This window comes from Nipponia nippon, unplaced genomic scaffold, assembly GCF_047370975.1.
Source record: "Nipponia nippon isolate SJK-2023a ecotype South Korea unplaced genomic scaffold, ASM4737097v1 scaffold_9, whole genome shotgun sequence".
In the NCBI taxonomy this organism is placed as follows: Eukaryota; Metazoa; Chordata; class Aves; order Pelecaniformes; family Threskiornithidae; genus Nipponia; species Nipponia nippon.
The window spans coordinates 40,887,860-40,915,134 of NW_028262413.1; the positions used below are offsets into that span (position 1 = coordinate 40,887,860).

Consider the following 27,275-nt stretch of genomic DNA (forward strand, 5'->3'; position numbering starts at 1 on the left):
GAAAGCTAATGTTTCTGTCTGGATTGCTAGGTATAATATGGCTGGATGATGAATCAATTTTCTTGTTGCCCTACAAGAGAGAGGAGTCAAACACTCTGCTTGCCTTTATATATATATAAAATATATATATTCTCTTTTATATATATATATATATATATATATAAAAAAAAACCTGCATGTGTGTTGGGGTGCTGCCTGCTTGCTGATAATGCAATTTATTCACTGCCCAGCATCTGGATGCGAGCGGTGGCACTTGCATGGCATGGCTTTAACAGGAACGTGTCATCTGCTCTGGCAGCGAATGGAGCTGATGACATCCTGATGAAGAGTTGCTCCCCTTCGGTCTGGACTAGATATAGATTTGGGTAGCATGTGTGTGCACATGCTATATAATACTTGGCACTTATTGAGTGCCTTTTTTAGCTATTGACCGCACAGCTTGAAAAGCTGAGAGAGATTAGATAAATATTATCCTTGTGGTATGAGGAGGGTGAAGGAAGGCCAGACATGTTAAGTAGCCTCAAGCTAATCACTTGGTAAATTGGTGTAAGAGGCTGGTTTTCACTTCTGCCTCATGCATGTGGGACAAAATGAGCCTGGCTGTGTTTAAATTCCAGTGGATATTTTCTCCCTTGCTGCATTGGCCCTGGGCTGGAAGGGGAGCATGTGGAGCTGTGCAGGGTTGCTGTGCAGTCTCAAGAAGGTGACACCAGCCTGTGTTTTCAAACACCTCCTTGCATGGTGTCCTCGGAATGAAAGGAACTGCTGTTCCCATGGGGTCAGTGGTTACTTGTCCCCTTCCAGCAAGTGGGGCAAGGTTCTGGCACTTATGGAGACCAGTTGAAACCTAAACCCTGTGACTTGGTGACCATATGATCGCCAACAAGATCACTGGTCTCTGTCTTTGTGTGATGCGGGGGCAAAGACACCTGCCTCCTTACTGGCTTCGCACGGTCCCCTGGGATCTGGGAGTGAGACGTGATGCCCATGAACTGTGGAGCTGGCAAACAAGGCTTCATGCTCCACAAGTTTGCAATTAACTGGGATGCAGCATGCAAGCTGTGGATTGACCATTGATCTGACTTTGGTGGTCTACAAGGCTTTCAACAAGTTGTCGAGACATGGCTGTAGGTACGTGGAGGCTGAGATACGATGCAGGGCTGGCCTCCTAAAGTTAGCTTTTTGTCAGGCTAACCCCATATCTTCCTTTTGGAAAGGTAACTGATTTCCTCAGCAGAGATGACTTTGTGGTGAGACGTTAACGTCATGCTGCATTCCATCATAAGTGGTTTGTTTTTCTGGAGAAGACACAGTATAGCCCAGCTGTTGTAGCTGAAGAGCTCAATAATGGAGAAGTGGTGGGAGGTCTTGAAAGAGGAGATAACCACTGAAGTTCCTTGGAGGTGATGTTGGCTCCTGCTTTCATAGAGGCCACTGGCACAAAAGGCAGGAGCATGCTCATGGGCTTCGCTGCTGGCACAGTGCTGGGGCTGTGGAAACACAAAGTGGGGTGAGGATGGCCAAGGGGAAGAGCTGGAGTAGCAAAAACCAAGACAGTCTGTAATGCAAAGTGGGATGATTGCAAATGTGGGTGTAATGGGGCTTTTGCTGCCAGCTGGGAAATCATGTCAGTTGGAAACAACCTGGTGGATAGAAGTGCTTGGTGCAATGCTTGATTATGGGATGAAAACAAGCCTCCAGGCTGACGGGACTGTGGGAAAGGCCAGTGTGATCTCAGGCTGCAAGTCATGGTGTTGCCAATGTAACTGGGGAGTTACTCATGCTGTTATACAAGTGGGACCTCCTGGAGACTGCTCTGTGTCTTTGGTCACTCTTATTCAAGAAAAAGGGACTTAAATAGGCTGATGAAGAAAATAGAGAGCCATTTTCTATTATAGTGTCTATCGCAGTGGTCCTTCTTGCATAGGTCACCAAGCGGGAGCGTCAGTTGTGCTGGGTCTGAAACCAGAAGCAAAATAACCTCACTACCAGGACTCTGCCTGAGCAATATATATCTGCATCACTTCTGGGACTTGAATTAGTATCTCTTCAAGCCACTTGAGACAATTTGCCCTCCACTTCACTGCTTGGTACAGACGCACTGCCTTATAAGAGCTGGCCTCATGTAACCTATAAATGATAGCTGGGTGGGTCTGGCTCTTGCTTGTAAAGGAGGGAGGAGGAAATGCCGGGAAAGGAAAAGAGCTGCTTAAGCAAAGACAGTTTTGACACAAGAGAAAATGGATGTAAAATGCTTGTGAGTACATTTAGGTAAGAAATGAGAAGAGCGGAGGAGTTCTGGTGCAGTGTTTCAGCGTGAGTTGGGAGGGCAAAGCCCTAGCTACTCCTAAGGTGGACTTTGATCAGTCTGTAGAAGGCACGGTATGATGACAGCTCTGCAGCACAAGGAAACCTGGACCAGCAGGACCCTCCAAACTGACAAGAATTCTGTATGAGAAGGAAGCGAGTATTTAAACAAACACCCCCTTCCCTTCATCCCCCCCATCCCAAAGTGGACAATCTCATCTGTGTTAGCAATGCATCTCATATGGTCTCGATTAGAAGTTGGAAATGAGTCTAGGTGGATGTGTACATGGTGAGCACTTCAGAATTTGTGAAGTATGCTATTGGTATTGCATCTTGGAGAAGAGCAGCTTACCTTAGTAGTAACTGAGGAATGCCACAGGAATATATATTTAGAGATGTTTGCAGGGAGGAGGGAGTAACCCTCTGACTGTAATTCATACCTCAATGCCTGACTGCAGAGACCGGGGCAGGGCTGGGAGTTGTCACATCTGTATTTGGCGTGAACCCAGCACCCGTGTTCCTGCCAGGTTAATGAACCAAGGCAGAGGAGAAGGGAAGGTCTCAGTCTTCGGCAGCAGTTGGGAGGATGTAAGATTTCTAGGGCAAGCAAAACCCTGGAAGGAAAAGGGGGAGTTAGTTGAGATACTGAAGGACATGAAGAGGGACTTAAGTTTTAGGGGTGGAGTTTCTTTGCTTGGTTGGTTTGCTTTCCTGTGCAACCACTGCCAATTTTGCAATCACAGCTTGACTCCTTGAGCTTTCAGAATAAGATGCATTTCTGTTTTGTTTTTAAAGTGGATTCAAGCAAACCCAGCCAGTGCAAAGTTACACTATTCTTTCTAAAGCAATAGGGAACCAAAGAAAATGGTTTTCCCTGTATATCTTTGAGGTGCCTGTGAACCAAGACTGATTTGCTGCTTCTAGGAGCAAGGGTGCAACTCCTGCTAAGTTGAAAAATCAGAGAGAAAAAAGGGAAAGAGCCATTTCTGGGAGTCCCTGAGAAGGGAGGTGTCTGTATAGCTTAAAGGACTCAAAGTCCCTTGCTGATCTGTGTGCCTAATTCAAGATGATGCTATTTCCCTCTGTTACACTCTATGTAAAGCAGCTGGTAAAGCAGCTGCTGGGTTGGGGGATTATCCTATACGTAAGTGTGTGTGTATGTATTTCGACTGTTGCTTCTCTTGTCTCTCCCTTTATGGGTGTTATGTGTCTATGTTAAATAACATAACAAAGCATATCTGGCTCAGGAAGCTCACGGGCTTCATTTGGGAGGCTGGAACACAGGTTGTGGAGTTGTATTTACAGTTTAGTGTAATGTCACTTCTGGGGGCCTTGGCCATGGGGGTCCCCAAGACCCCTGTGCCCCAGTGCTGAGTCATCAGAAAGTAACGCCTGTGCATGTTTGCTGAGAACAAGCTTGGGTCTTTTTCTGCGTCTTCTAGAATGCTGCCCACATGGCTTTGAGTGTCAGGTCAAAAATAACCTTGACTTTTTTTAGCAAACACAATCAATAAAACAAGAGCCAATCTGGCCGCCTCCTCCTTCCCAGCTGTGGTTGCTCCATAGCTCCTGGCTTGGGGCTGTTTCATCCATTGCTCCCCGAAGGTCATTGCTTGGATGCTGTAGCTTCAGCATGCCCTGGTGGTAAACCCACTTCATCCCGTTCCTGCTTCTTCCCACGTTCATTCGTTCTTTTGGGAGGACCCTCTCATTTGGGTTGTAGGAGTTGCAGGTGGGAAACGCCTTCAACCTGTGTTTCTAGCCTTGCCCAGTGTGGCCAGGCTGTTTGGTGACAAGTTCCCAATAACTCAGTCCTGCAACCTTGTGGCTGAGGACCTGAACTCGCAGTCCTGCAGTGTCTCGGAAGGGTTTCAGCGAGCCGTTGGATCTCTTGACTGACTCCTCCCAGTCTGTGTTTTGTTCTGCAAGTGTTCACAGAGGCCTTAGATGTTGGCCGGGAATATGAAATGGCTATAATAATGTCCTGTTACTCATTCTGTCTGGGACACAGATGATCCAAGCTGATGGGCAGGTCATTGAGGATGAACTGTAACTTACACTGTCATGCAGCAGCAGGTTGGGAGCTTATGCTGCGTCCTTACACTAACCCCTCTGGGTATGCAGACAATTATGGAACATGTGGAAAGCAGAGGTGACTTTTGTGCATCTCTGCTTTTCTTGGATCTGCATGGTGAGAGCAGAGAAATATCTTTTGATTTAGTCCAGGCTTTGTATTTTTCTTTCTTGAGCTGGATGGTATTTGGCATGTGGCTCAAATAGGTACATATACTTCTGCAACGCTAATTTGTCTGTTCTTGTGCAAGCACAAGGTGTAGCGAGTGGTGGAGGAGGAACGTGTGGCCCCTGTGACTGCCCTGGAAGTGGTCAAAGGTCCCTCTTCTGCTTATTCACCCTCTGGACTACCATGTGGGGTCCTGCAACCTTCCTGCCTAGAGTCACGGAATGATGGGATGGTTCTCAGTGTTGGCTTATCACCCCAACCCTGCATCACTTGGAAATGTTTCCCCTGTTCAGGGCCAAGACCAAAGCCAACTATTGCATCAAGGTAGATGTGAGCTTGAGTGCACGTGTTCATAAACTTCAAAGTTGGTCTTCTTTCACATACTGTCTAAGGGGACCAGCCAGATGTTCTTCCCCCTCTCAGCTCACTTTGAGAGAGGACAACCTCCACCTGCTCCCCAGCAAAGACCCACTTGAAAATGTTTGTGCTTTCTGGTGGGAGGGTGTCCAAGTTTAATCTGGGAGAATTCCTGAACTGGCCAAGGATTGCCTGGGGGATGAGGACTGAGCTCCTTCCCCACCACGCAGTGTTGCAGCTTGTTAGCAGAGGCCCGTGGCCGCAACCAGCTGGCCACGCTGCTGCCAGCATCGCTCCTGTGCTGCTGATAACAGGGGACCCTGTTCTCTGGGGCTGTCGATCTGTCACCTTCCCCCAGCTCTAATATTTACTGAATAATGATCCCGCAGTGACAGATCTATTTCTGTTTTTGTTCTCTATAACATACCTGCCAGAGCGCCCCGGGCAACTGAGGAATTTATAATAAAGGCATGGTTTCCAAACTAAGTTTGGTATACTCCTGCCAGCAGCACTTCCAGCCAGCAAAGACTAGGACCCTGTTTGTCCACCTCAGTAAGAGACTGGATAAATATGACTTTTTTTTTTTTTCATTTAGGCCCCAAATTTTTGTTGAGAGGTTTTATTTGCATTCACTTCTTTTGCATGAGCTGTCTCAATCACGTCTTTGTTTTACCGATATGCGCAGTGAGGTGCAGAGAGGGGCAATGACTTGGGCCAGGATGTTCAATAGATTGGTTGCACATTCCACACTCAAAATTGTTGGTAAAATCATGTTATTTGGCTTTCTCAAAGCACTGGGAAAACAGAAGAAAAAGCAGTATGAGAAACTACTTGTTTTGGCAGTGTGATGCATATTGTATATGTCTGAGGGTGTGGATGCTGAAGCCTGAGCAGGTTCAATCCCCAGACCTGTTGCAAGAAGGTTGTGGCTGAAGGAAGGTGGGAAGGGGTGTGGGGCTGGGTGGTAGGGCACGACGAGCTCTTGCTGTGTGCTGTCCCCGGCATGGGCAGAGCGACCATCTGGTTGTGCTGCAGCTGAGCCTTTCCTTCTTCTCCACAGACACATAGAGAACTGGAAGAACTTGCAGACGCTGAATGCTGTCGACATGGAACTGTACACGGGACTCCAGAGGCTGTGAGTATGTCCTGCGTGTCGGGCAGGAGAACAGCACTGGGCAGCCCCTTCCTTCCAGCAAAGAGCTGCAGCTTCCCTCCATCCACAGTCTCCATGCCGCAATGTTCGGAGCCTGTTTAAGCTACTGGCTCTGATGTATTTTACTACAAGACTCGGCAAAATGGGGATGAAGTGCTTTTTGTTCTTTGCTGGGTCTGCGAGAAGGAAGATTGCTAGCTCTTGACAGCTCTGTCAACACACATTGGCCCTGACCTCTCTTCTCCCTTGCTGTTCGGGTTCTGGGCTTGTGTGTTGTTCTGACTCATTTCAGTCCCACAATGTGAAATTCCAACTGTCTCCACTGATCCTTCATTGCTGGGCTGTTGGCCCTCATTTAGTGCAGTCGCCATCATGGTGGTGCTGCACAATAAGGGAATCGTATCTCCCTGCACGACCCTCTGAGCACCAGGAAAGATTGACTTTGTGCATCACAGAAGGGAAACTGAGGTCCATGAGATTGAAGGGACTTTCCAGGTGCTTGGGAAGCCTGGCCAAGTGAGGATACCACTCAATCTCTTAATTCCCTCTCCTGGAGCTGAGAGTGCCCTGGATGCTGCTTGCATGAGATGCACAGTGTTGCTCAGGGTTAATCGGAGACTCTGCTAATGTGTTTCACTGGGAGCTTTACATTAGGTACAGCTTGCCTGCAGGCTGGAGGAGAGGTGTACATTGCTGAGCACTTGATAACCAAGCCCCAGCAAGCTGTACTTTCAACACACACACCTTGCAAGCAGGCTGGCTGCTGTTCTCATCTCACCAAAGAAAGCAGCAATGGAGTCGGGCATTCTTTTGTCTGTAGCAGATATTAATAAACCCTGGTCATAGTGCCGATATAGCTTCTCTGAAACAGGGTGGGAAGAGGATTCCCCCTTCAATGTCCATAACTCATATGCAAAATACTCACCCCTCCTTATCAGAGCTGGAAGCAGAAGGGTTCTCTCTTGGGTTTGAGGGAGGGGAGTTGGCGGTGCTGGAGGTTAGGTTTGCTGTGAGGCCAGGCAGTGCTGCTTGTGAAGATGCAGGGAGAAGAGAGGAGCAGGAGAGATGCTCTGGGCTACCCCAGCAAGCCTTGGTGGGTGTTGGGGGAGAGTCTCGCCCTGCAGCCACTCTGTGCTGAGCCTGTGCTGTCACTGTATCAGATGAAGCTGAAAAGCCCAGTTTCCTCTTTGCTTGTAACTCATAGAGGCTGTTTGGGGAGAGGTGTGCCTCCCGGGGTGGTACCGCAGGGCTCCCAGTGCACCGCAGCTGCTGAGCACAGGGTTTTAGAGCGGTTGTCACCCTTGACTCCATAGCTGCCCTTCTGCATCTCTTTGCAGGACAATCAGGAACTCAGGACTACGAAACATCCAGCCACGCGCCTTTGCCAAGAACCCTCACCTGCGCTACATGTGAGTGCCAGTGGCTCCTGCCCCCTTTTCCCTCTGTGCCCTGTGGAAAGGTGATCCCCAAAGCGCCCGTTGGGGAGAACAGCAGAAGGGAAGGGGGATGTTGATGGGGAAAGGGAGGGAGAGGTGGTAAAGGGTGGGAGAAGGAAAAGTGAAGGTGCAGGGAAATGCAATGGGCTGTGATGCGGGATGGGGCAATCTCCTTCTGTGCAGCTGATGGGTTTCGGTTTCTAATAACTGCCCTGGCTTTGATAGCCACTCTAATGAGCACTTGCATCATTAGCAGCCTTGCAGTGGCCAGTGCACGTGTCCCTTTCTGCAGAGTTTGGCGGGCGGCCGCACACCCCAGCACACAGCCGGAGCCTGCCCCGCGCATTAGCTTTTAACCGAAGGGTGCTTTTCCGGCACAAATCCTGGAGCACTGGGCTGCCAGTTCTGCTCCGAATTATTGACTTCTTAAACTGGCATCTGCAGTGGGCCTGGGGTAGGGACGTTTTGTGCCAGGGAGGACAGAGTCCTGTTATCGTGGTACATTGCACAAGTGTCCAGCTGCTGGGGCATCATTGGCTGGCAGGTACGGTGTCCTGGTGAATTCCCACATCCTTGAGGCCAAGGGCACTGATTTCTTTTCTAGATATGTATTTACTTTCCCAAGGTGATAAAGGAAAGCCTGAACTTCAGGCCAGTGTGCAAGGCGCTCCATGGGCTTGAAATATCTTGTCGAAGTGACTGTGTCTGAGGTCAAACCCCTTTCAGCTCCGGTATAGATGTAGAAGGTGAAAAAAGGTTGGTGAGAGGCCACTGGCCTTGGGCATGAGCTGATGGGCTGGATGGAGAGTGTGTGTATCCCTGCTTTTTGGAAACCAATGCTAGTGGCTTCTTCCCTGAAAAACGACTGTAGCGCACATCTGTTTGAGTCTGCAGATGCATGTGGCTATCGATATGGGCATGTTCCTGGTGGAGAGAGACAGATGCGACCTGCAGAGCAGGATAGATTTGTCTTTTGATGTCTACTTGGAAATGATGTGAACTGAAAAACCCCAAAAGCTTCCTTTTTGGAATACCAGTTACAGTTGCTAAGTGATGGTAAAGTACTTGCTAAATAGGAGATCTGCAATACCAAAGGGCATGAATAGTTAAGGGTGTTGTGAACATGCACAGAGCCTTTTTGAGTTTAAAGTAGTGCTTATTTTGTCATCAGAAACCCTCCTTAATGCTGACCACTGGGATTTTCCTGATTTCTATGCTTGGTTATTTGATTTGTAGCCTTTGTTTTGTGTTTTCTGTAGTTGTTTGTTACTGGGAAGTGTTCTCTCTGAATACCTCTCCCAATTGATTTTGGGGGGTGGGGTGGGGGGTGTGGGTGTGTTTGTCAATTGTGCAGTTCCTGTTTATGTATCTAGCAGATAAAATGAATAACATTTGATTCCCGATGAAATTAGTTTGGGTATTGTAGGAGTTTAGAAGGCCACGTACGCTCATTTTGAGGCTGAATGTGTCCTTAATGTGTACACATGCAATCGTTGCTGCTTTTTCCAAAATTGTTTGTTTTTGACTTTTGAGATTACTTTTGAGATGGAAAAAAAACCACATCCATCTTGTGTCAAGAGTTAAGGTTGGTATGTGGTGATGAAATATGTGTTTGTTTACTGCTTGGGCCGTGTAAGATTGATCATGTTCTTAACGTCTTTCTTTCCTTGCCTTTTGAAGCTCGAGGCAAGTAAGTATATTATTTGGTTAGTGTTTGCCAGTGGGTTTTGCTGCTGTTCCTGGGACCCAGCAGCGTGGATGTTTGCAAGGTGGATGTCTCCCACAGCAGATGCCGGGCACCCAGGGATGCAGACCTAGTGCTTGCAGGGATGGTGGCTCCCTCCTGCTCCCCAGAGGCTCTTGGGCCGTGGTGCTGCTACTCCCTTCCAGCCAGGGTGCTTTTTCTGGGGTTCTCTCTCCCTGATGGGGAGAGCATGGTGGCTCCTGAGGCTTTGCGCAGCCTGGCAGGCACCTGGTGCCACCCAGGGCCCCCTCCATGGCCACGGCACCGCGCAAGTGCATTGGCGTGCCTCCTCTGCTGCTCCACAGCTCCTGCCTCCTGGGGAGCTTGGCTTGCCGAGGGCCTGACATTTTCTACAGCTGCCGCATGTAGGAGCCAGGAATAAAAGGATTAATGGAAATGTCACTCTGCTGTAAGTCTTGGGCTGCCGTAACCAGGTACAGTAGCTGACAGGAGCGAGGGATGCTGTCCCAATCCCCTTGCGGCAGGGCTGGCTGCAGCTGGATGGGTGCGGGGCTGGGGACTGTGGGATGGTGTGCTGAAGGCTTGTTGAGTTACTGCTACACGTTATCACTACTGCCCTTGTTTTCCTTCTCCTTTGGTGGCTGTTTGGCTGGTTGCACGTGGAGTTGAGTCAATAAGATGGCAAATGTGTCTAATAAATGAGAGAGCGGTTTCACTGCCAGGGAGGGCTGGCACAGGGTGGTGAGGACCCTGGGCTGGACCTTTGTGGGGTGCTACAAGCTGGGTCTGAGCAGCAGCAGGCATTTTTCCACATGCAGCTTGTGTACAAATTATGAGGACTCAGAAGCTGTTTTTTTCTCCCTCCCTCCTCATCCTGGGTTAAATCCCAGCCTCCTGCTGAAGTGAATTTTTTTCCAGTGCCTTTCATCAAGGTCCTCCTCTCAGATGGTCCAGATAGCTCTGCCTTCTCCCAGCAACTTCTATTTCTGGCCCTTCCTCTGTGCACGCACTTGTCTTCAGACCCCAGCTGTGCAATCACAAGCAGATCACTTATCCCAGCTCTAATTGCAGGAGCTCAGGTTTATGGGGGTTTGTTTAAGAGAATGGTTCTGGATGAGGTTTGGCTCATTTTTTTTTTCCCCTTCCCCATCACAGAGTCAGGGAGGGAAGGAGAGAAACCCATGAAGGGGATTGTCAACATTCAGCTGTCCAAGTGGTAGACCTCAAAGTGCTCCAAAGTGCAGCCTGGCAGGGTCATGCCTGTCCTTTAAGGTTTGAAATTATCTGTATAAGTGTAAGGGGCTTGAGGCCAACCTAATCAGTGGAGGAGCAGTGGGTGACTGGGAGCCAGAGGTGTGGATCTAGAAATAGCTTTGGATCCCTCTCCTTGAATGAGGAGAGTTAGGGCTCCATGGCTTGTCTGATAGTTGGTGCTGTGATGGCTATCACTGCTACAGAGGCAATTAATCCAAAATATAAAAGTGGGTTTTGCAATATGGATCTACCTCTTCTGCTGGCAGTTGACTCCTTCCAGAACAAGTACTGGCTGGATGTTGAATGGGGATGGATGTGGGTCTGATCTAAACTGGATATCATCCAGTGCCATTTTGTGCCCTACTGGAGGTCGTCTTGCTGGGCAAAGATGCATTGGTGGGTTCCTGGTCCCATTTTTGTGCAGCTTTGACAGCCCACTGGCTGTGGTGATCCTGGAAAACACCATGCACTGGATGCGAGGTCCAGCAGGTCTAGGCTATGGAAAACCGAGCCCTCGTAGCCAAGATTTTAGAAGTTAGTGCTAACTGGTGATGCAGGTGAACATGAGAAATGTTTGGTGTTGGCAGAAAACCTCAGTCTTTGGCTTGAGGTTGTACAAGAAAACTTTAGGATGATATGGTTCCTAAATTTGAAACACATAAACCATCTGAATACATATTTACTACATCGCTGTGTTTAGCACAGCTTATTGAGGAAAAAGTCTTGCATGCTCTCACTCTCTCTGTCCTTCTCCTAATAACACTAGAAAGCTTTGGCCAATTTATTTGAACTAGATAGAGGATTACAAGTTGTGAGAATATCAAGTTCCTACACATATCATGAAAATAGGCAGAGGAATAGTAAAGAGAGGTTGTTGTAGTGCCTTGTGGGGAAGCATACAACATTATCACATTCCTCATTAGGCACTGGGAAGTGCACAGGAGAGCTCAGCTTCACAGTGCACAGGAGAAGACAGGACCTGTTTCCTGCTGGCTGAAGTGTCCAGCCTTCGCTGGCTGTGGGACAGTAGAGCTGCGCATGTAGGAGAGTAGGCTCCCAGCAGGTTGTGCCCAGAGCTAGACAAGTTGACATTTGCAGTGCCCAAGTCCCTCTTTACTGGGAAGCGGGTACTTAAGAGACTGTGATTTCCTCTAAATGCTTTCCTGGGCGGCTGCGTACTCAGCCAGCCAGTCAGGAGGCACTGCCTTGTATTTGCAAAGGGTAATTGTGCACACCTTATTTATTGTGTAGTAAAGAAAACAAATTAAGGCTGTGTAATTATAGAGACAGGCACACTTTTAAATAAGGCTTAAGTAGTCAGATTTCTATTTAGAAAATTAATAATTGCCATTTCTTTCTGCATTCAGAGGCTCTTCTTAAACTGTCTTCCGGAGGTTTATACATGCTCTAAATTGGTTTGTGGGCTGGCCAAGACACAGCTCCTGTCAAAGAGCTCATTCTCAGTGCTGTCTGCCAGAGTAAGGATGGGGTTGAGGATCAAGCTTTCTTTTCCAGTCTTCACCCAAGTGTCTTAAAGATGGAGACCCTGGAGTGCTTTGTGCTGAGTGTGACTGGCTTTTGAGCATGGTATGGTCAGATCACTTTCTTCTCCACAGGCATTTTTATCTGTGTGATCCTGTTAGTCTTTTTCTCCCAAAAATGAGGATTGGGGATGATCTAGAAGGTGCTGGCAGGAATGCGCAGGGACCTGCTTTGCTTGGTGAAAGACAGAGCTGGCTGATCTATAGGCTTGTTTTCATAGGCAAACCTGAGCTGTGATTAATCTGGAGCCTCCCAGAACCTCCTCTGTAGGTTGTGTTGTTTTCTGAGGATGGGGTTAGCTTTGGTGTCCTGGTGGGGTTCATGGCAGTTGTGCAGTGTCATATGAACTGTTGCCCTGGTATTGGATGTAGTTTGTAGCTTTGACATGGGAATTCCCAGAGATGTGTTATGGTTTTAGGCTTTGATAGGAAAGAAACTGGGCTGCATCCCCTGAAAACTGAGGTGGCTGAGGCAGCACAAGGTTGGTGAATCGCTCTCTGCCTTCTGAATTGCTGTTTCAGGACAGCACTCAAAGCCCTCTAGCAAGCGAGTCCTGTGCGCTTTGGAAGGGCTGCAGGCAACCGTCTTGCAAGGCCAGCAAGGTTCACCACCTCTGCTGTGTGTCTGGGAGCTTGATCGAGATCTTACACTAAATAAAGAAATAAACAAAATATCAGACGCTGAATTATTGTAAGTATAGCACCATTCCCTCTCGGTCATGGCTTGAGGGTTGTTTTTTCCTGCTTTGTAGTTAATGATCTATCGCCTTGCTCTGAAAGAGTCATACACGAAGCAGGGTTAAACTCTTTTGCTCTCTTCCTGTAACCAGCTCCAGGCCCTGAGACTGCCTGCAACCCTCTGCTCGATTCTGGATGTCCTATTACCCTTCCTCCTCCTTCCTCATGATTTCGTCCTGCTTTGCCCTTTCATCACTGCACTGCTGTCATACCCATCCTGGCAGTCTCCTCCTAACCCAAACTGTCATGTGTTAATTGCTCTTGATTTCCCGTCCATACTCACGAGTCAGTGCAGCTTAACAAGTCCTTGTGTATCAGTCAGGGCACAGTATATGACTATATGTAAGCTCATAGCTCACTGGGAGGGTAAAGTAAAATGCATTTACCTAAACTACCTCCTTTATAGTTCAATGCGTTTCATTTTGCATTTGCAAAGGACCAAATAGGAACTGAATTTGTCCATGAATATATGCAAAATAAGAAGTATGAGAAAGATTTAAACAGCCTTTAATTTCCATTAGGTGAATGTTCCTTTACTATCCCTAATCAGGCAGGCAGCTTGGGTACCCTTTGATTCCCATTTGCACTCAAAGGATGTTCCTGCTCCAGCTCCTTCTAGGAGCAAACTTCTGTGCTGTGATTTACTCAGGGAGGCATTTCCCCCCATATGTCTCTAGTTCTTCTATAAATTGCTGGGCATGCTTATAGCGCAGTTACTAAAATAAACAGCAGTAACATGTCCTCTGCTTTCATAAACTTTCCTGTTCTGCCCCTCATCTGCTTTGTCACCTGGATGCCAGTGTAGCGCAGGTCCTTGCTGATATGCTAATCAGCAGCAGTGGTTTGATGGATGTTTATTCCCAGTCCTTAACGCAAGTGACTGATAAGCAGTTAACTGCAGCTGTTCCTTTTTCTGTAGCGGCAGAGGTAGATCCTGTGTTTTACCAGCCATTGTGCACAAGGCCAGAGGGGAGATCAGTTCCCTGCAGGACTGTGGCTTTCTTTCAGGCTCGGTCAAAATCATTTGACCTGCATTTGGAGGGCTGGGTAACTAATTCCTGGCTGCAGGCTGCTTCGCTTGGCTGTGGTGAGGGTTTATTGTATTGTAATAGAAGGCGGAGCGGTGAGTTTGACTGATGTACTCTAGTGGGACCTGAGAAAGAGAGTTTCCAACTCAAGCACTGTGCACTTTGCGGCAAGACTTGTCCTGCCTCAGTTCCTCATCTGAAAACCTGGAATAATAACATTTGTTTTCTCTGCTTTTATTTGATCTATTTGCAGCGTAACACCTTGTATGGTTTCTAGCAAAGCCTAGCCTTGAATTGTGGGGTGCTGTTGCAATGTAAGTTGAGTTATAATAACACTATCACAAATATTTGTTGCCTGCTAGGATTCTTATGTTATGCCTATCACTTTGGTACCTGGGCTCTCAGGATTTTGTTGTGGCTTTGTCTCTCCTTCCTTCCTTTGAAATGCTGAGACGTTCTTTCCAGCTTCATTGTGTGCCTATGAGACTTATTTCCCTTCCTGAAGTTTGATCAATTGTCTTTTGACAGATATGTGGCACGGGCAACTGTGGTTTTGCAAAGGTCCTGTTTTTTCCCGTCCCCTCTTTAAAAAAGGCTGCAGACAATGCTGGGGATGTTTTGAATGAGGCTGTTCCTACATGGGTGTGTGTTTGTGTGTCTTTTTATAAGCCTTGTTTCAGGATTGGGGTACGATGTGAACTTTAGACAAGTTGGGGTTTTTGGGGGGACTCATCCTCTGTGACATAGTCCTTGCTGTGCAACAATGGCCTGATGGATGTCTTGTGAGCTTCCCTTCAATGAGAGGCCAAAGATTCCTCTTGGATGTGATCCTGAAGATGAGGTGTAGTTGTGTCTTGGTTAAACCTCACCACATCTCTGAGATCACCAGCAGCACAGAATGAGCTGATTTCTGGAGATTTGGGCATGACAAGGACTGGATCTTGTTTGTAGGGTTCTGAGGTCACCACAGCATGGAGGTACTCCAGAAACAGCCTCTGACTGTCCCTTTTGCTTGCTCCCCAAACCCTGTGGCTCAGCTGATTAGATGTGGTGCACAGCATGTCTTACCTGCCTATGTCAGTGTGAGAGGTGCTGTGCAGGGAGCAGGACCCTCCCCACGAGGGACCTGAGGGCATGGAAACCTGCTTGAAAGCTACTGGGGGGGAGAGCAAACAATCACGGCAGGATGAGTGAAAGTTAAGGGACCACACAAGTTATACTGGTTTACTAACAGTATGATTTCAGGGCTGATTTTCCCTTTTTGATGTACAGTCAATAAGCACCAGGGCAGAAAAATAGAAACATTAAAATCATATGTTATTTGAGCAATAAGATACGACAGGGCATGAATGATGGGACATTCATTCATGATGGTGTGTGACTAGGCAAGAATTTAAATGTCATAAGTTAGGCTGTCGTGCATTTTATTGGAATTATAAAATTTTATTAGAAAACTGGGTGAGGGGCTGGAGTTTCCCACCAACCCCTTCCCCTCATTTGTATTTGTGAAGGGATGAGCTGTGAATTATGTCGGATGCAAGAGACTGCGGGATATTTACAAGGCTGCCAGTAAGAGCCAGAGGTTTGTCTTCCCCAGGAGCTGTGGGCCACTGTGTCTGTAGACTTGCTACTGACTGAGGATGAGTACGTTTTATGTCTGCTGTCCTCAGGCATGCTGTGAGGCCATGCCTGGCCTTTCCCGGGACTGATCCCCAGGCAGCTCTGCTGGTGCCCACGGGTGTCCCGTGGGATGGGGCCGTGCCTGGCACCGTGCGCCCCGCGGGGCCGCGCTTCAGCACCGCGGACAGGGCTGCCAGCCTCCCTCCCTGCCTGCACCACCCGCCTCCCTCCCTGCCTGCACCACCCGCCTCCCTCCCTGCCTGCACCACCCGCCTCCCTGCCTGCAGCATGGGCCCTGACCTCTAGCCTCGTCCAGGCCTCTTGGCCCTCCCTGCCTCTCTGCCTGAAGCCTGGCCTCTGACCCAGCCTCCCTGCCTGCACTGAAGCCTCCCAGCTCCCCTGCATCTTGCTCAGCCCCAGCCTGGCCTCCCTGCCTGCCCCCGCTGCCTCCTTTGCCCTTCTCTTGGAACAACCTCATTCCCCTTTTAGCACCAGCCAAGCACGCCAGGACAGTGAGTACAGCAGTGGCTGTGCACACGTGGCTGCAGGTGCAAGATGGATCAAGCCATCAGGTGTGAGTGCACCTGAGGGATGGCCAGCCTGGTTTCACTACCAGCTGCACCTTTATTTTTCCATTTCTCCTGCTATGAAGCCAGTCTGCCAAGATGCCTGTTTGACAGATACAATATAAACTTTCTGAACTGCAGTGGCTCCTGGCACTGGCTTTGCTCTGCAGCGTGAACGGAGACGTCTTGCAGCACCGCTACCTGGCTGCTGTCTGTGGGTTTCTCACATGAGTAGTTCTCTAGGAGAACTGCTATCCAACCTCACTGCAACCGCAGCCGTGGGCTTTGGCTAAATGTTTGTTGTATCCAGTTGTGCATGTTGATAATTGTGGGTAATTTGCTGTCTCAGAATAATGAAGGAATGCCTGCTGCAGTCTGAAGCACTCAGTGCTTTATGGTGATTAGTTCTTTTCATTTGAAAATATTCCTCACAGTGACCAATATTTAAAGATAAACTGAAAGATGCTTCTGCTGTTTAAGTACAACATGCATTAAGAAGAGCAGGAAATGTAACTGCTGTATCCAGATATTCTTGTGCTTGTTGACAGAGCTAATTGTCAAAGACAAAACAAGTTTCTGCTTTTGGGATGGTTATAAGTGAGGAGTGTAGCGAAGAGGTTTTGACTCTGTATTAAGTCACCAACAGTTCCCTGTCCCCCTCAGCCCTCCCTGGGGCTGTGATGAGGCACATCATACCATGACTCAGGTGTAGCTGCAGGCAGGTCTCTGCTCCAAACATTACTCTTCCCTGTGTGCTCAGCTGCTGCAAACGGGAGCATTTCTGCCCCAAAGGCTATGCCCATGCTCAGGTGTGCTCCAAGGCATCTGCTGCCTCCCTGCTCTGCATCCCCACCCCATGGGCCCCGGGAGGGAAGCAGCAGCCTGGTGCGAGGCAGCTCCCTGCTTGATGCTGTCTGTCTCCTAAGCTGAGTGTTTTTCTTGCTGTTTGATGAGGTGTAGCTGGAGCACGTCAGCCTCACCTCCCGCTGTGTCCAGGAGCCTCTGCACAGCATGGGAAGTGGCAGCTGCCATCTCCGCTGGCTGACGGTGTGGTCCCTTCGGTCCCCCGTTCCCCACGCACATACCTCCCCATGCCAGCCCGCTGCCCGTGCGTGCTCCCCAGCTCTGGTCCCTTGTGGTGTCCAGCTGCTGCTCCCAGGCCTCCTGTGCTGTGGGTGCAGGTAGCTCTGCTCCCCACCAAGGTGGGGTGAGTGCACTAGGCTAATGGCAGGCTTTCTTTTCATTAGCTGGTGTAAACACAGCTCTTTGGCAGCAGCCTGCTTTTCTGAGCCCAGGAAGATCATTTTTCCTTTTATCTATAATTTAGTGAAGTGTCAAGCCACAGAAGTTTTAACGATAATAAGCAGCAGAGGAAATTTATTTATTCGCTGCAAAGGTGGGTTTCATTCCAGGGATGTGGTGTGTTTTTTTTTTTTTTTTCTTCCCCTTATGCTTCCCTCACAAGAAATGTTGGCTGCTCATACAACCTCCCTTCCAGTGTGTTCAAGCAACCTTCCCTGCGAAGCTCACCACTGCAGTTCCTGCTTGGCTCAGTGCCTTTCCAGCCCCTCTCCCACGCAGGACCTGTGGGCCAAGTGAACTGGGAAAGGAGAAGCAAGGAAAATATAGTGAGGTGGGAGTATTCATGTGTTTGGTGAGGTGTAATGGGAGAAAAGGGAGTTGCAAGTTCCCCATCTTTCACTTTCTTCTGCTGCTGTGCATCACTTGTATCTGCTTCCCAGACCAGCCTCTGTGATGGATTTGACTGCTGAGGAAAGCAGGGAGGAGCTTTTTGGGATTACATGTAGTGCTTGCCTTCTGTCAGCCTATGAAGCTGCCAGTGGTGACTGGAGATAAAAAGTGGTTCCACGTCATATGGAAGGACCAGGGCTCCTTCCTGAAGTGCAGGAAGGCAGAGAGTGGAGCTTGGGGCTGGTCAAAGATGAGCAGGGGATGGGATGCGGGACAGGGACCAGTCTGGAGAGAGAGAGGGTTGCAAGAAAGGATTGGAGCAAGAAATGATTAGGAAAGAAGGTTGAAATAGAGCAGAAAGGGGATGGGGTGTAGAAAAGGTGATGGGAAAAATGGATCTGGAGAGGAGAGGGAGGGTTGACTGGGGTAGGGAAGAAACGTGTGTGTGTGGGAGCTCTGCACGGGGAAGCAAGCGCAAGGGAGAAATGGGTTTGCTAGCAAATACTTGGGAATTGTGCCTCTGAATTAACCAGAACCTTCCTCTCCCCCTTCGATGTGGCTTTGGAGGCAATATTAGAATCTTCCTAATTATTTTTCTTGGACGAGTTTTGCGATCCTGATGATATTAATTATTCTTAAAGGTCAACAGCACTCACTTGAATCCCCTTCTGTTCTATCATGTAATCAGTTAATTAATTGGAAACCATTTAGCAGTGTCTGCCGAGAGCTTAGCCTGCCTTATGCCCTGTTGTTTTGCTATTGCTGGAAGATATATATATATATATATATGTGTGTGTGTGTATGTATTCATATCTGTACCCCTTCCTTTCTTCAGAGGCTCTCCAGAGCCATTTGTACCGGCCCAGCCCATTGCAGCTTCTGGCACCCCTCCCTGAAGCAGGCAAGTTGGGAGTCAGGCACTGCTGTTACTTTTCTCTTTACTATCCGCCGGCAAGAGCACTGTTTGAGATTATTCAGGGCTCATTGATTTCTGGGCATCCAACTAGGTGGGGATTTTTTTTTCAATATAAATTTGCTGCAATAGCCCTCTAACAGCTGAGAGCACAGCCCTCGTTCAGGAGGGAGCAGGAGGAGCAGACCCTGTCCCAGCAGCTCTTTGCTTGATGTGTTGAAGTTGATGCTCTTGTGCGGACCTTGTCCAGCTCTCCCAGTACCTCCCTGTGCATTTGGGGTGATGTCTCAGCTGGGGTGGTACCTCCTGAGCGCCTGTCCTTGCTGCTTCAGTGTATTCAAGGGGGAAGTGATGGAAAACACGCAGGAGCCTGGGAGGGCACATTTTGGGGGTCTGGTGTCACCGCGTACTGGGAGATGCTGGGAAATGCCCCTTGGGCACTGCTCTCCCTGTGCCATCTCCTCAAGCTGTGCCTTGCCACAGCACAGAGCTCTCTTCTCTCGGACAGAGCGGTCAGGTTTGCTCTGGGCAACTGGAAACCTGTGAGTAGCAGGCATTCCCCAGTTGTTCTCTGTTCCTAGTTTGAAGAAACATGCAATTTGAAGTAAACAGGCAGGGTAAACCCAACCCCTTGCTGGACCTGTCAGCTGGCAACCCTTGTTCTCAATCAGCAGCTATCTCCAATATTATTTCTGTGTGCCAAAGCAGGAGAAAAGCCCAGTGTACAGTTATATTCCTGGCCTAATGGATCTAAAATTACTACAGTTTGGAAGAGAAGAGATGGGGTGGGGGCAGAGCAGCCCTGAGGACATCTCAGCTGCAGGAGGGCTCTTGCCCATTACAGGCTGATTTTTCTTTTCCTTGAGCAGAAGACTGGCATGTTCCATGGATGTTGCTGGACTCTGCCCTGCAGGGAAGCTGGCAGGCAAAGGGAAAGCAACTGCAAGGCTGACCCAGCTTTTAACCTTTGCTCGAGTCTTCTGAGAGCCCAGATGTCTTTGGAGAAGAGCAGTGGAAACTGCACACAACAAGGGAGTGATGAGTGTTGTCCAGAGGGCCAGATCCCTGCATCTGGTTCTCCTCGAAGCATAGGGGACAATATTACCCGCATCTGGTGACAGCTTCTCATCTGTACCGTTTGCTGAACCAAAACTGTGAGCAACAATAAGCTCCAAGGGTGATTTGTCTCCAAACAAAGCTTCATGCAGCTGGGAGATGCCTCAGAAGAGATGACTTGGAGGGTGTGGAAGCATCATGGGGTTGCAGATGGCCTTTAAAACAGCCCTTGAAGTGTTTCAGGATGGGCTGGGATGAAGGCAGCAGCAGGAGACTGCTTGCTGCATTGGCAAAGGCAGTGGGAGGAGAGGCATGGGGCAGATGTGCCGCTGGCGCTGGCTGCAGGAGCCCTGTGATGGAGGCGTGGTGCCTTATGCCTTCCCACTTGCTCTGAAACTTCTCTTTTGTAATGCTATTGTTTAAAGAACAATACAGGAGACCAGCCCCCTCCACCTCTTTCAGTGACAGCTGGGATTTTACGAATCAAGGTTGTGCAACTGGGAAATACAGAGGGGTTGGTTGTTCCTCCTGTGGCATCGCACCTCCAGGGCTAGCGAGTGTGCACGTGGAGTGGCAAGGTCTCTTCTTGTGTGTCACTGATGATGGTCTCTTGCTCTCCTCCAATGCAGGATGCTTTGAGTCTGGAAATTATTGCAAGTTCTGGCTCTAGCCCTAGAACAAGAAGTAATTTGGGGGGAATGAGATGATTACGTGATGGGACATGCTGTGCGACAGATGCCTTGCAAGGCACAGGACAGTACCTGTGGGTGTGAGAAGAGTTAGTTACTCTATCCAAACTCACAAAGGAAGATTGAACCTCAGAGGCTTTTTTATTCTGCTGTGTTTGGGGTCAGTAAAGACCTGGGCATTGCTAAGGAGTTGCTCGAGGAGCAGAACAGGACTGTATGTAATGCCAGACCATGGCTGGAGGACCTCTGTAAACTGTCTTAACTTCTCCATAGCACCAATACACATGTCCTGGTGCCGAGCCCAGACAGGGAGCACAAACGGGAGAACTGCTGGCAGCTATGAAATCTCAAGCTGACCAATTTAACACCGTGTCCTGTTCTGCTAACTCTGCTTTCCGGGCATACAAGGCTTGCAGACACTTGGCATCGCCCGGTGCTTTTGCAGGCTCTATCTCAAGCGTCTCCTGTTGGGCCTTTGTGCTGAGCTATTGGAGATTTCAATTGAGTCTAATATTTGCAGAGCCTGATTTGTGGGAAGGCCTGTACTGCCACAGCTTCTGGGACTTGCTGGGGTAATTTTAGCACATTCATTAAGGGAGGACAGTACATTTTTTCCCTTAATGAGCAAAGCTGCTTACTAAACAGGAAAAGGAGGGAGGGGGAAGAGGAGGGCAGGGCGGGTGGTGGGGAGTGTAACATTGCTTTTAGAGGTCACTGGAGTTATCTGGCAGGGACAAGCAAGCCCCAGAGTGACTTTCCAGCATTTCTCTGGTTCAAACCCAAAGCTTTAGCAGCTTACTTGCTGCAGAAGTGAAGCCTGGATGGAGCTACCCCTACACCTACAGCAGCATGTGAGGCTGCTGACATTTTCCTCTCCTGTGGCCACTAGCACCTGGCCAAGGCTGCAGCGAGCTGTGAGATGATGGGAAGCACTTGTTGTGCCCAGAGCACAGAGGACATCAGGGGAGTCCCACGTGGTGCCACTGGCATATCCAGTGCTGTGGACCGCAGCTGAGGATGTGCATTTCACCTCTCATTTCTGCCAGGCAGTTGATCATGCTACCTCAGCCCCAGCTGCTCTACGCAGTTAATCCCCCACCCCCCGATCAGGATTTTCGGAGTGGCACCGTGTTATTAAAATGTGTGAAAATCTTCTCTCATGCAGAAGTAAATGTGTCAGGTTGGAAATAAGGGCGAGTGGAGGATGGAGATGCCTGGAGGAGGGACAGGCGAGGAGAGTCCCTCCCCAGCAGCTGCGTTTCTGCCATTGCGTTGGGCTGAACCGCATAATATAGCTTACAGTTTAATTACAGGGGTTCCTGCTTGTTGGTGTCAGTAATGAGGCATCTGGCTTAATTTAGCCGAATAAAAATGGCTTTAATAGTGGAAACGTTTTTGGCTGCTGGGTAATTGAAGGAAGAGAAAACATGCTGTCTCCTCTTGCACTGAAGTCCACTTGTTCTGGGCTGCACGGATCCAGACCGCTCTCTCGTCCCACATCCACCCAGCTCTTCAAGCGCAGGAGGAGAATGGATGGAGGGAGAGAGCAAGAACTGGGACTTTGCTGTCGCTCAGTGATTACGTCCCACCTTTGACGTGTGCGTGGGGTTGTTGGTGAAGGCTGGTGGGGATATGGCATGATGAGCCACCTGCAAAGCAGAAGGCTTAGGAGCACGGATGCTGCAGCAGGAGGAGAGCGGGGTGGTGTTGAGCCTGAGTCACGAGTGGGTTGTGTGTCTGCTGCCCTGGCCCCGGTCCAGGCAAGCTTCATCCAACCCTTTCTCCCTATGCAACTCCTTTGAAACCTGCTCTGGAGGCACAAAGGAGCCCGGCAGCTATTTCTAAAGACTTCCTCTGTGGAAAATAGTGTCTTGTGAGTGATGGAGAAAATGTCCTGGGGCAAAGAAGGAGTTTGATTGTGCTCCAGGAGTGCTGATGGCAGGTCTGTCCTGAGAGGGACAGGCTCCTGTTTGCTGCTGAGAAATACAGAGGGAAGGTGTTTTGCTTCCGTCCCCCTGTGTTTCCTCGACGCATGATGTGCCATATTTTATTACAGGTGGAGCTGATGCACAGGCTGTTATAAAGGTTGTCTGGCACGCTCTGCTACAGGACTGCTTCCACTTTCCTATAACTCTGCCAAATTGTAATTGCTCAGGCTGAAGTTTTCTGTGTTGGGTGTCTGCTCCTGGCTGAATTTTTTTTTTTTTTTTTTTTTTAGTATTTCATTCTAGTTTCGAATAAAAACCTACTCAGATGTTTGAGGCAGTGGATGGGAAGGAAGGAAATGGGCTGTTTTGCTCAAACTAGAAAATACTGTTGATGTTTCTGTTATAGACCACATGCACCCTCCTTTTGTGGAAGAAAAAAAAACAACTTTGTCAAAGGGCAGATTTTGGTTGGAAGACTTGATTTTGCTCTGTGATGTTTCATTGTTTAGGCAGAATGACTCTTGATCCACAGTTGGAGGGGAGAAATTTTGCTAAGAATGTTTGGGAGCTTATAGGGGAGATGAGGAGTGGCAGCTCTTGTTGGGTAAGGAAATCAGGGCTGAGAAGTATTTGGGAGTGGCTGGGGAACGATGGGTAGTGTGCGATTCAGCCTGCTGGGAAGAAGTGGCTGGATGGGGAGGAAGTCAAATGGATGGGGAAGGAGAGACCTAGAGCTGCCTGGCCGTGGGTGCAGGAGGGTGGGGGTTCAGGTCACTACAAACGATGGGGATCTGGAGGTGACAACGGACTTTTGGCCTTGGAAACAGTGGTAGGAAGGCAGAACGGGCAGCTGGAGCTGGAAGAGGACTAGTGCTGGCTGGGAGGGCCTTGTTTTTCCCCAATCCTCCCCATTTATGCTCTACAAAATACTGGGAAACTCAGCGCATGCAGCTGAGGTTCAAGCACCAGAGGAACCTCATGAGTGCTGAACAGGAGTTACAAAACACCAGAGCTCAGAGTTTCACCCGTGGAGCTGTAATTTAATCTCCTCACGTGCATACAGTCTAATTACAGAATCCCATGCTATCTTCCCTGGGAAACCTGCCCCATTTGGCATGTGGGACGGATATATTCTGGGGAGAAATCAGTGCTGTGCAGTGAGTTTTTTCCATAGGAACTCCGTATCTTTTGTGGCAGAAGTTGGCAGATGTACCCTTTGCACATGGAAACCCAATCCTGGCATCTCTAACCTTTGGAGCATTTGGCTTTGTGACCGAAATGGTGTGTTTTTAATGTGTGTTTGTGTGCAGCCCATTTCTGTCTCTGTGCTGAGATCAGGGACCTTTACAAGGGTCCATTGCAAGGACCTTTCTGACACTTTAAAGTGTCCGAGGTGTCTGTTTCCAATGACAACCATGTTCCTCCCCATGTGTGTCCTGCTTGATCTGAAACAGAGCCGTTGGTGTGTGTCCCCTGACCAGCCCCGCAGAAGTTGATGGTCAGGTCAGATCGGACACCAGCTTTGCCCTTTGAGAGCAGTCTCCTGCCAGATGTGTGCGAGTGAAGACCCATCTCCTCTTTGCCTCATACTTGTTGTGGTTTGTTGTCTGGGGGAGGGAGGAGGTGGTAGGAGTTGGTTTCCAGGGACTGGAGGAAATGAGAAGCGGAGCACATCTGCCTGGCAAAGCTCCTTGCATTAGTGAGGATGTTTCCTTTCTCCATCTCTCTGTGTCCTAAATTGTAATAACATGATCATGCTATTTTTGATTCCCTTATTTGCGTGGAAAGCCTGTTGTTTTTTCTCTTCTCTTTCAGAATCCAATTTTCTCTTGACATTTCTGCCTAATGTAGCAAAACATGACCTTTGAGAAAGGACATTCCAGCAAGATTCACTCCCTCCTCTGCTTCTCTGCCTCTCTCCCACATCTCGCTGTCTCTCATGCATCTCCCTTTACTCTTCCTTCTTCTCCCTGGGTTGGGGGAGGGAGTTTACTGTCTCACTTTTCAGTAGCAGTGAGCTGCTCCTTCCCCTCCTACTTTTCATCTGTCTTTGCAAAGTTTCCAGGTGCTCAGTGCTCCAGGGTGGATAAAAGAGGGAGTTTTGCAGTATTTCCCCCCCCCGCCCCGCTTATCTTCGCCTGCTATTTTTGCTGCCTTTCTAAACTTTATCAGAGGCTGGAAGCAGTTTGTCTACAGCCATAGGAATGGTGGGATCTTAGTCATGTGAAATGAGGTACCTGTGGTTTGCTGTGGTTTCCGCAGCAGGATAGTCTGATGTGAAGCAGAGCCAGAATTTAATGATGCAGCACTGTGCCATCGTGGTGTTTGGGCTCATTCTTCTGCCAGGCTTGTGGAGAGCCTTTGGGAAGCTGGTTTGCTGCGTGAGCTGCAGCGGCTTCCCCATCCCTGATTGCGGGGTTTTGGGCTTCGCAGCATTACTTGGTGGCAGGTAGGACAGGACCAGAGTTGCCTTTCCCTTGTCAGTCCCTGGGCTGTGGCCTCTCTGCATTTGCCCAACACATGTCTGCCCTTGCTGCAACCCGGTGTAAGGCGACAAATGAATCTCTCATCCCAAATCCTCCTGCATCAGACCTGCACTGGCAGGAGCTGTTCCAGGAATTGCTCTCTTGGTTTTAGCGTGTTTCTGCAAATCAAGCAGGGATTGTGGGCTGAGCCCGGCACGGCTGGGCTGCCCGTTGTCACCTCTGTGCCACCTTGTCCTGTACCTCCTCTCTGGCCAGCCGAGGGTTTAATGAACCTCCAGGTGGTTCACGCCTCTGGTCCTTCACCACCCTTTCTAGTGAGCAGGGCTGAGGCAGGAGGGTGCCTGCAGCCTTGTGCCAAGATGCCCTGCCTACCCGCAGCCCGCCCTGGCGGCTCGCAACGGGGAGGGAGCTGGTGGGGACAGGGCTGGATTCAGCAAAGGATGCGAGGCAGCACCTCCTGTGCTTTCTGGAGGCCAGTATAGATATGGGAGGATTCAGTATAGATATGGGAGGATTTGAGTTTCTGCCAGAGCTTGTGACCACCCGTTCCTCTGCTACTCCATGGGCTAGTCCCTCAGTTGGTGGCTCTCAGGCTGGCTGGGCATCCCCGGAAAGGCTGCCCACTACAGAAAGCATTTCAGTACCATTTTCTCATGCCGTTAGAAACCTGGGGCTTTTCTCTTTCTGCTTATTCTGCCCCAAACATATTTCTTCCTCTTGTTTTTAGTACTTTGGTTGCTTTTACACTCTTATCCTCTCTGGCTTTCAGCTGAAGAGGCAATGTCTGCTGGGTTGCAAAGCTTTCCCAGGTAGATGAGATTTATGTTTTTGCAAGTTTGGGCAGATGGAGAGAGGGATGGGGAGCTGTTGGCTGCTGTAGCGGTGGTACCCCTGGGTGCAAACAGCACACAGCCATACCGGGACACTTTGAGCACACAGCTACTGCAAATCATATGATAACACCTTGGGTAATCATCGTGCTGTCATTTTAACCTGGCTGTTACTATTTTTAACACGATGTTTGTACTTAAATTTTTTTGTTCAAGGTATGAAATTAGACTTGTTCTTTCTGCTTATGGTTGGTTGAGCTCCAAATTCATGGGCAAGAATTGGACACATCTTGCTCTGTTTGGATTTTTTTCTTAACACGGCAGCAGGATAGAAACCATTTTTCCCCTTGGAAAAAAATAAGTAAAATGAGAAATTTCCATTTGGGTTTGTCCTCATTAAAATCTCTCATTATGAAATCTAAACTTGGGTCCTAAACTACTTGACAGCCTCCCTGTAGAGGAGGACGATGAGCTCTGCGGAGGCGGTAGGGCCACGTGCAGGAGGAATTATTTACTGTGACGACTGCTTTTTTTTTTTCTCATTAATTTTCAGAGACCTCTCTGGGAACCGACTCACCACTCTGTCATGGCAACTCTTCCAGACCCTGCGACTCTTTGAACTGTAAGTCCCACCCTGGAGGTATCTCCTGGGAGAAGAGGGGAGGCTAAGTGGAGGAATGATTTCCAAATAAAGCTATTTTGAAGCCTGTGAATAATTACCTAAAACTCCAGTGGGCAGCACCATCCTTGGGAGGGTTTCCCAGGTACAGGAGCGCCAGAGCAGAACTCCTTCTCTTTTAACTTCACAGCACCTGGCTAATTAACGTTGGGATGATGAACAAGTCATGCTTGGGGTAGTAAACGGTTGACTAACTCTGGAAACACATTAGAAATACTTACTAGGCCAGATTTTGTGTGAATCTTCTCAAATACTTGATCCTCATCTGTTGCAGGGTAGGGCTAACTGTTTTTCCTTGGCTCATGGACGTGCTTTATAAGACACCCGTGCTTTTTAGGCAAATGACTCCCTTGCTCTCTAGCAATCAAAGCACCTCCCAGCTCCAATGTGGGAGAGGAGATAGTGTCTCTCCTGGGGCACCGGTGGCCTTCGGCCTGCTGAATTATTGATAGAGCATTCAGTGCTGTGCTTGAAGAATAAGTGGACATGAAATCAATGGAGCGTTGCCCTGATGACCTGTTTTGTTGAATTTTAGAAATAGTTGTTTGGTGGGAATAAAAAAATATATATATGTAGGATTTGTCCCAGAGGATCCTGGGAAGCTCCATTCATCCTCACTGATGATCAATAGAGCTGTAAGCTAGAAGTGACTTATGAAAGAATAAAGACAGCCTTTCAAGTGGGAGTAAGTGTTATCACCGGTGTTACTGCAGTGTATTTTATTTCTGTCAAATTGTTAAATGAAAAATACTAATAGTGATATTAGAAAATAGAGAAACGCCCTTCTGATGCGGAATCTGGCTTGCAGAGTTAAAACGCTGAATTTGGAATTTGTCTCCTCTCTGATTACAGCTCTAAATATTTTTCAAGCCTGGCTCAGATTTCAAGTTTAATAGCATGAGTCATTTGTATTCTTAGACCTTTGCTTATTGTCATTGCACTGTCTGGCAAAACTCAGATTGATGGTTGTTACCCAAGAGAGACCCAAGAGTGGAGGAGCAAATGGGGCTGCAGTCCTGAGCTAGAGGCACTGGCAGGGCCCACGGCAACAATGA

At 48.8% G+C, this 27,275-nt stretch overlaps 1 protein-coding gene across 6 annotated transcripts in view; it reads left to right on the top strand.

Annotated features, from left to right (window-relative positions):
• NTRK3 (neurotrophic receptor tyrosine kinase 3) overlaps positions 1-27,275 on the top strand; it is a 231,968-nt gene that overhangs the window by 29,139 nt on the left and 175,554 nt on the right. For 5 of the 6 annotated variants that reach the window (XM_009470065.2, XM_087743749.1, XM_087743748.1 and 2 more), the window contains 3 exons: positions 5,967-6,041; positions 7,397-7,468; positions 26,095-26,163. In XM_009470065.2, coding sequence (XP_009468340.1) covers positions 5,967-6,041; positions 7,397-7,468; positions 26,095-26,163 — 216 coding nt within the window. The remainder of the gene's footprint in view (positions 1-5,966; positions 6,042-7,396; positions 7,469-26,094; positions 26,164-27,275) is intronic. The other variant, XM_087743750.1, reaches the window with a different exon arrangement.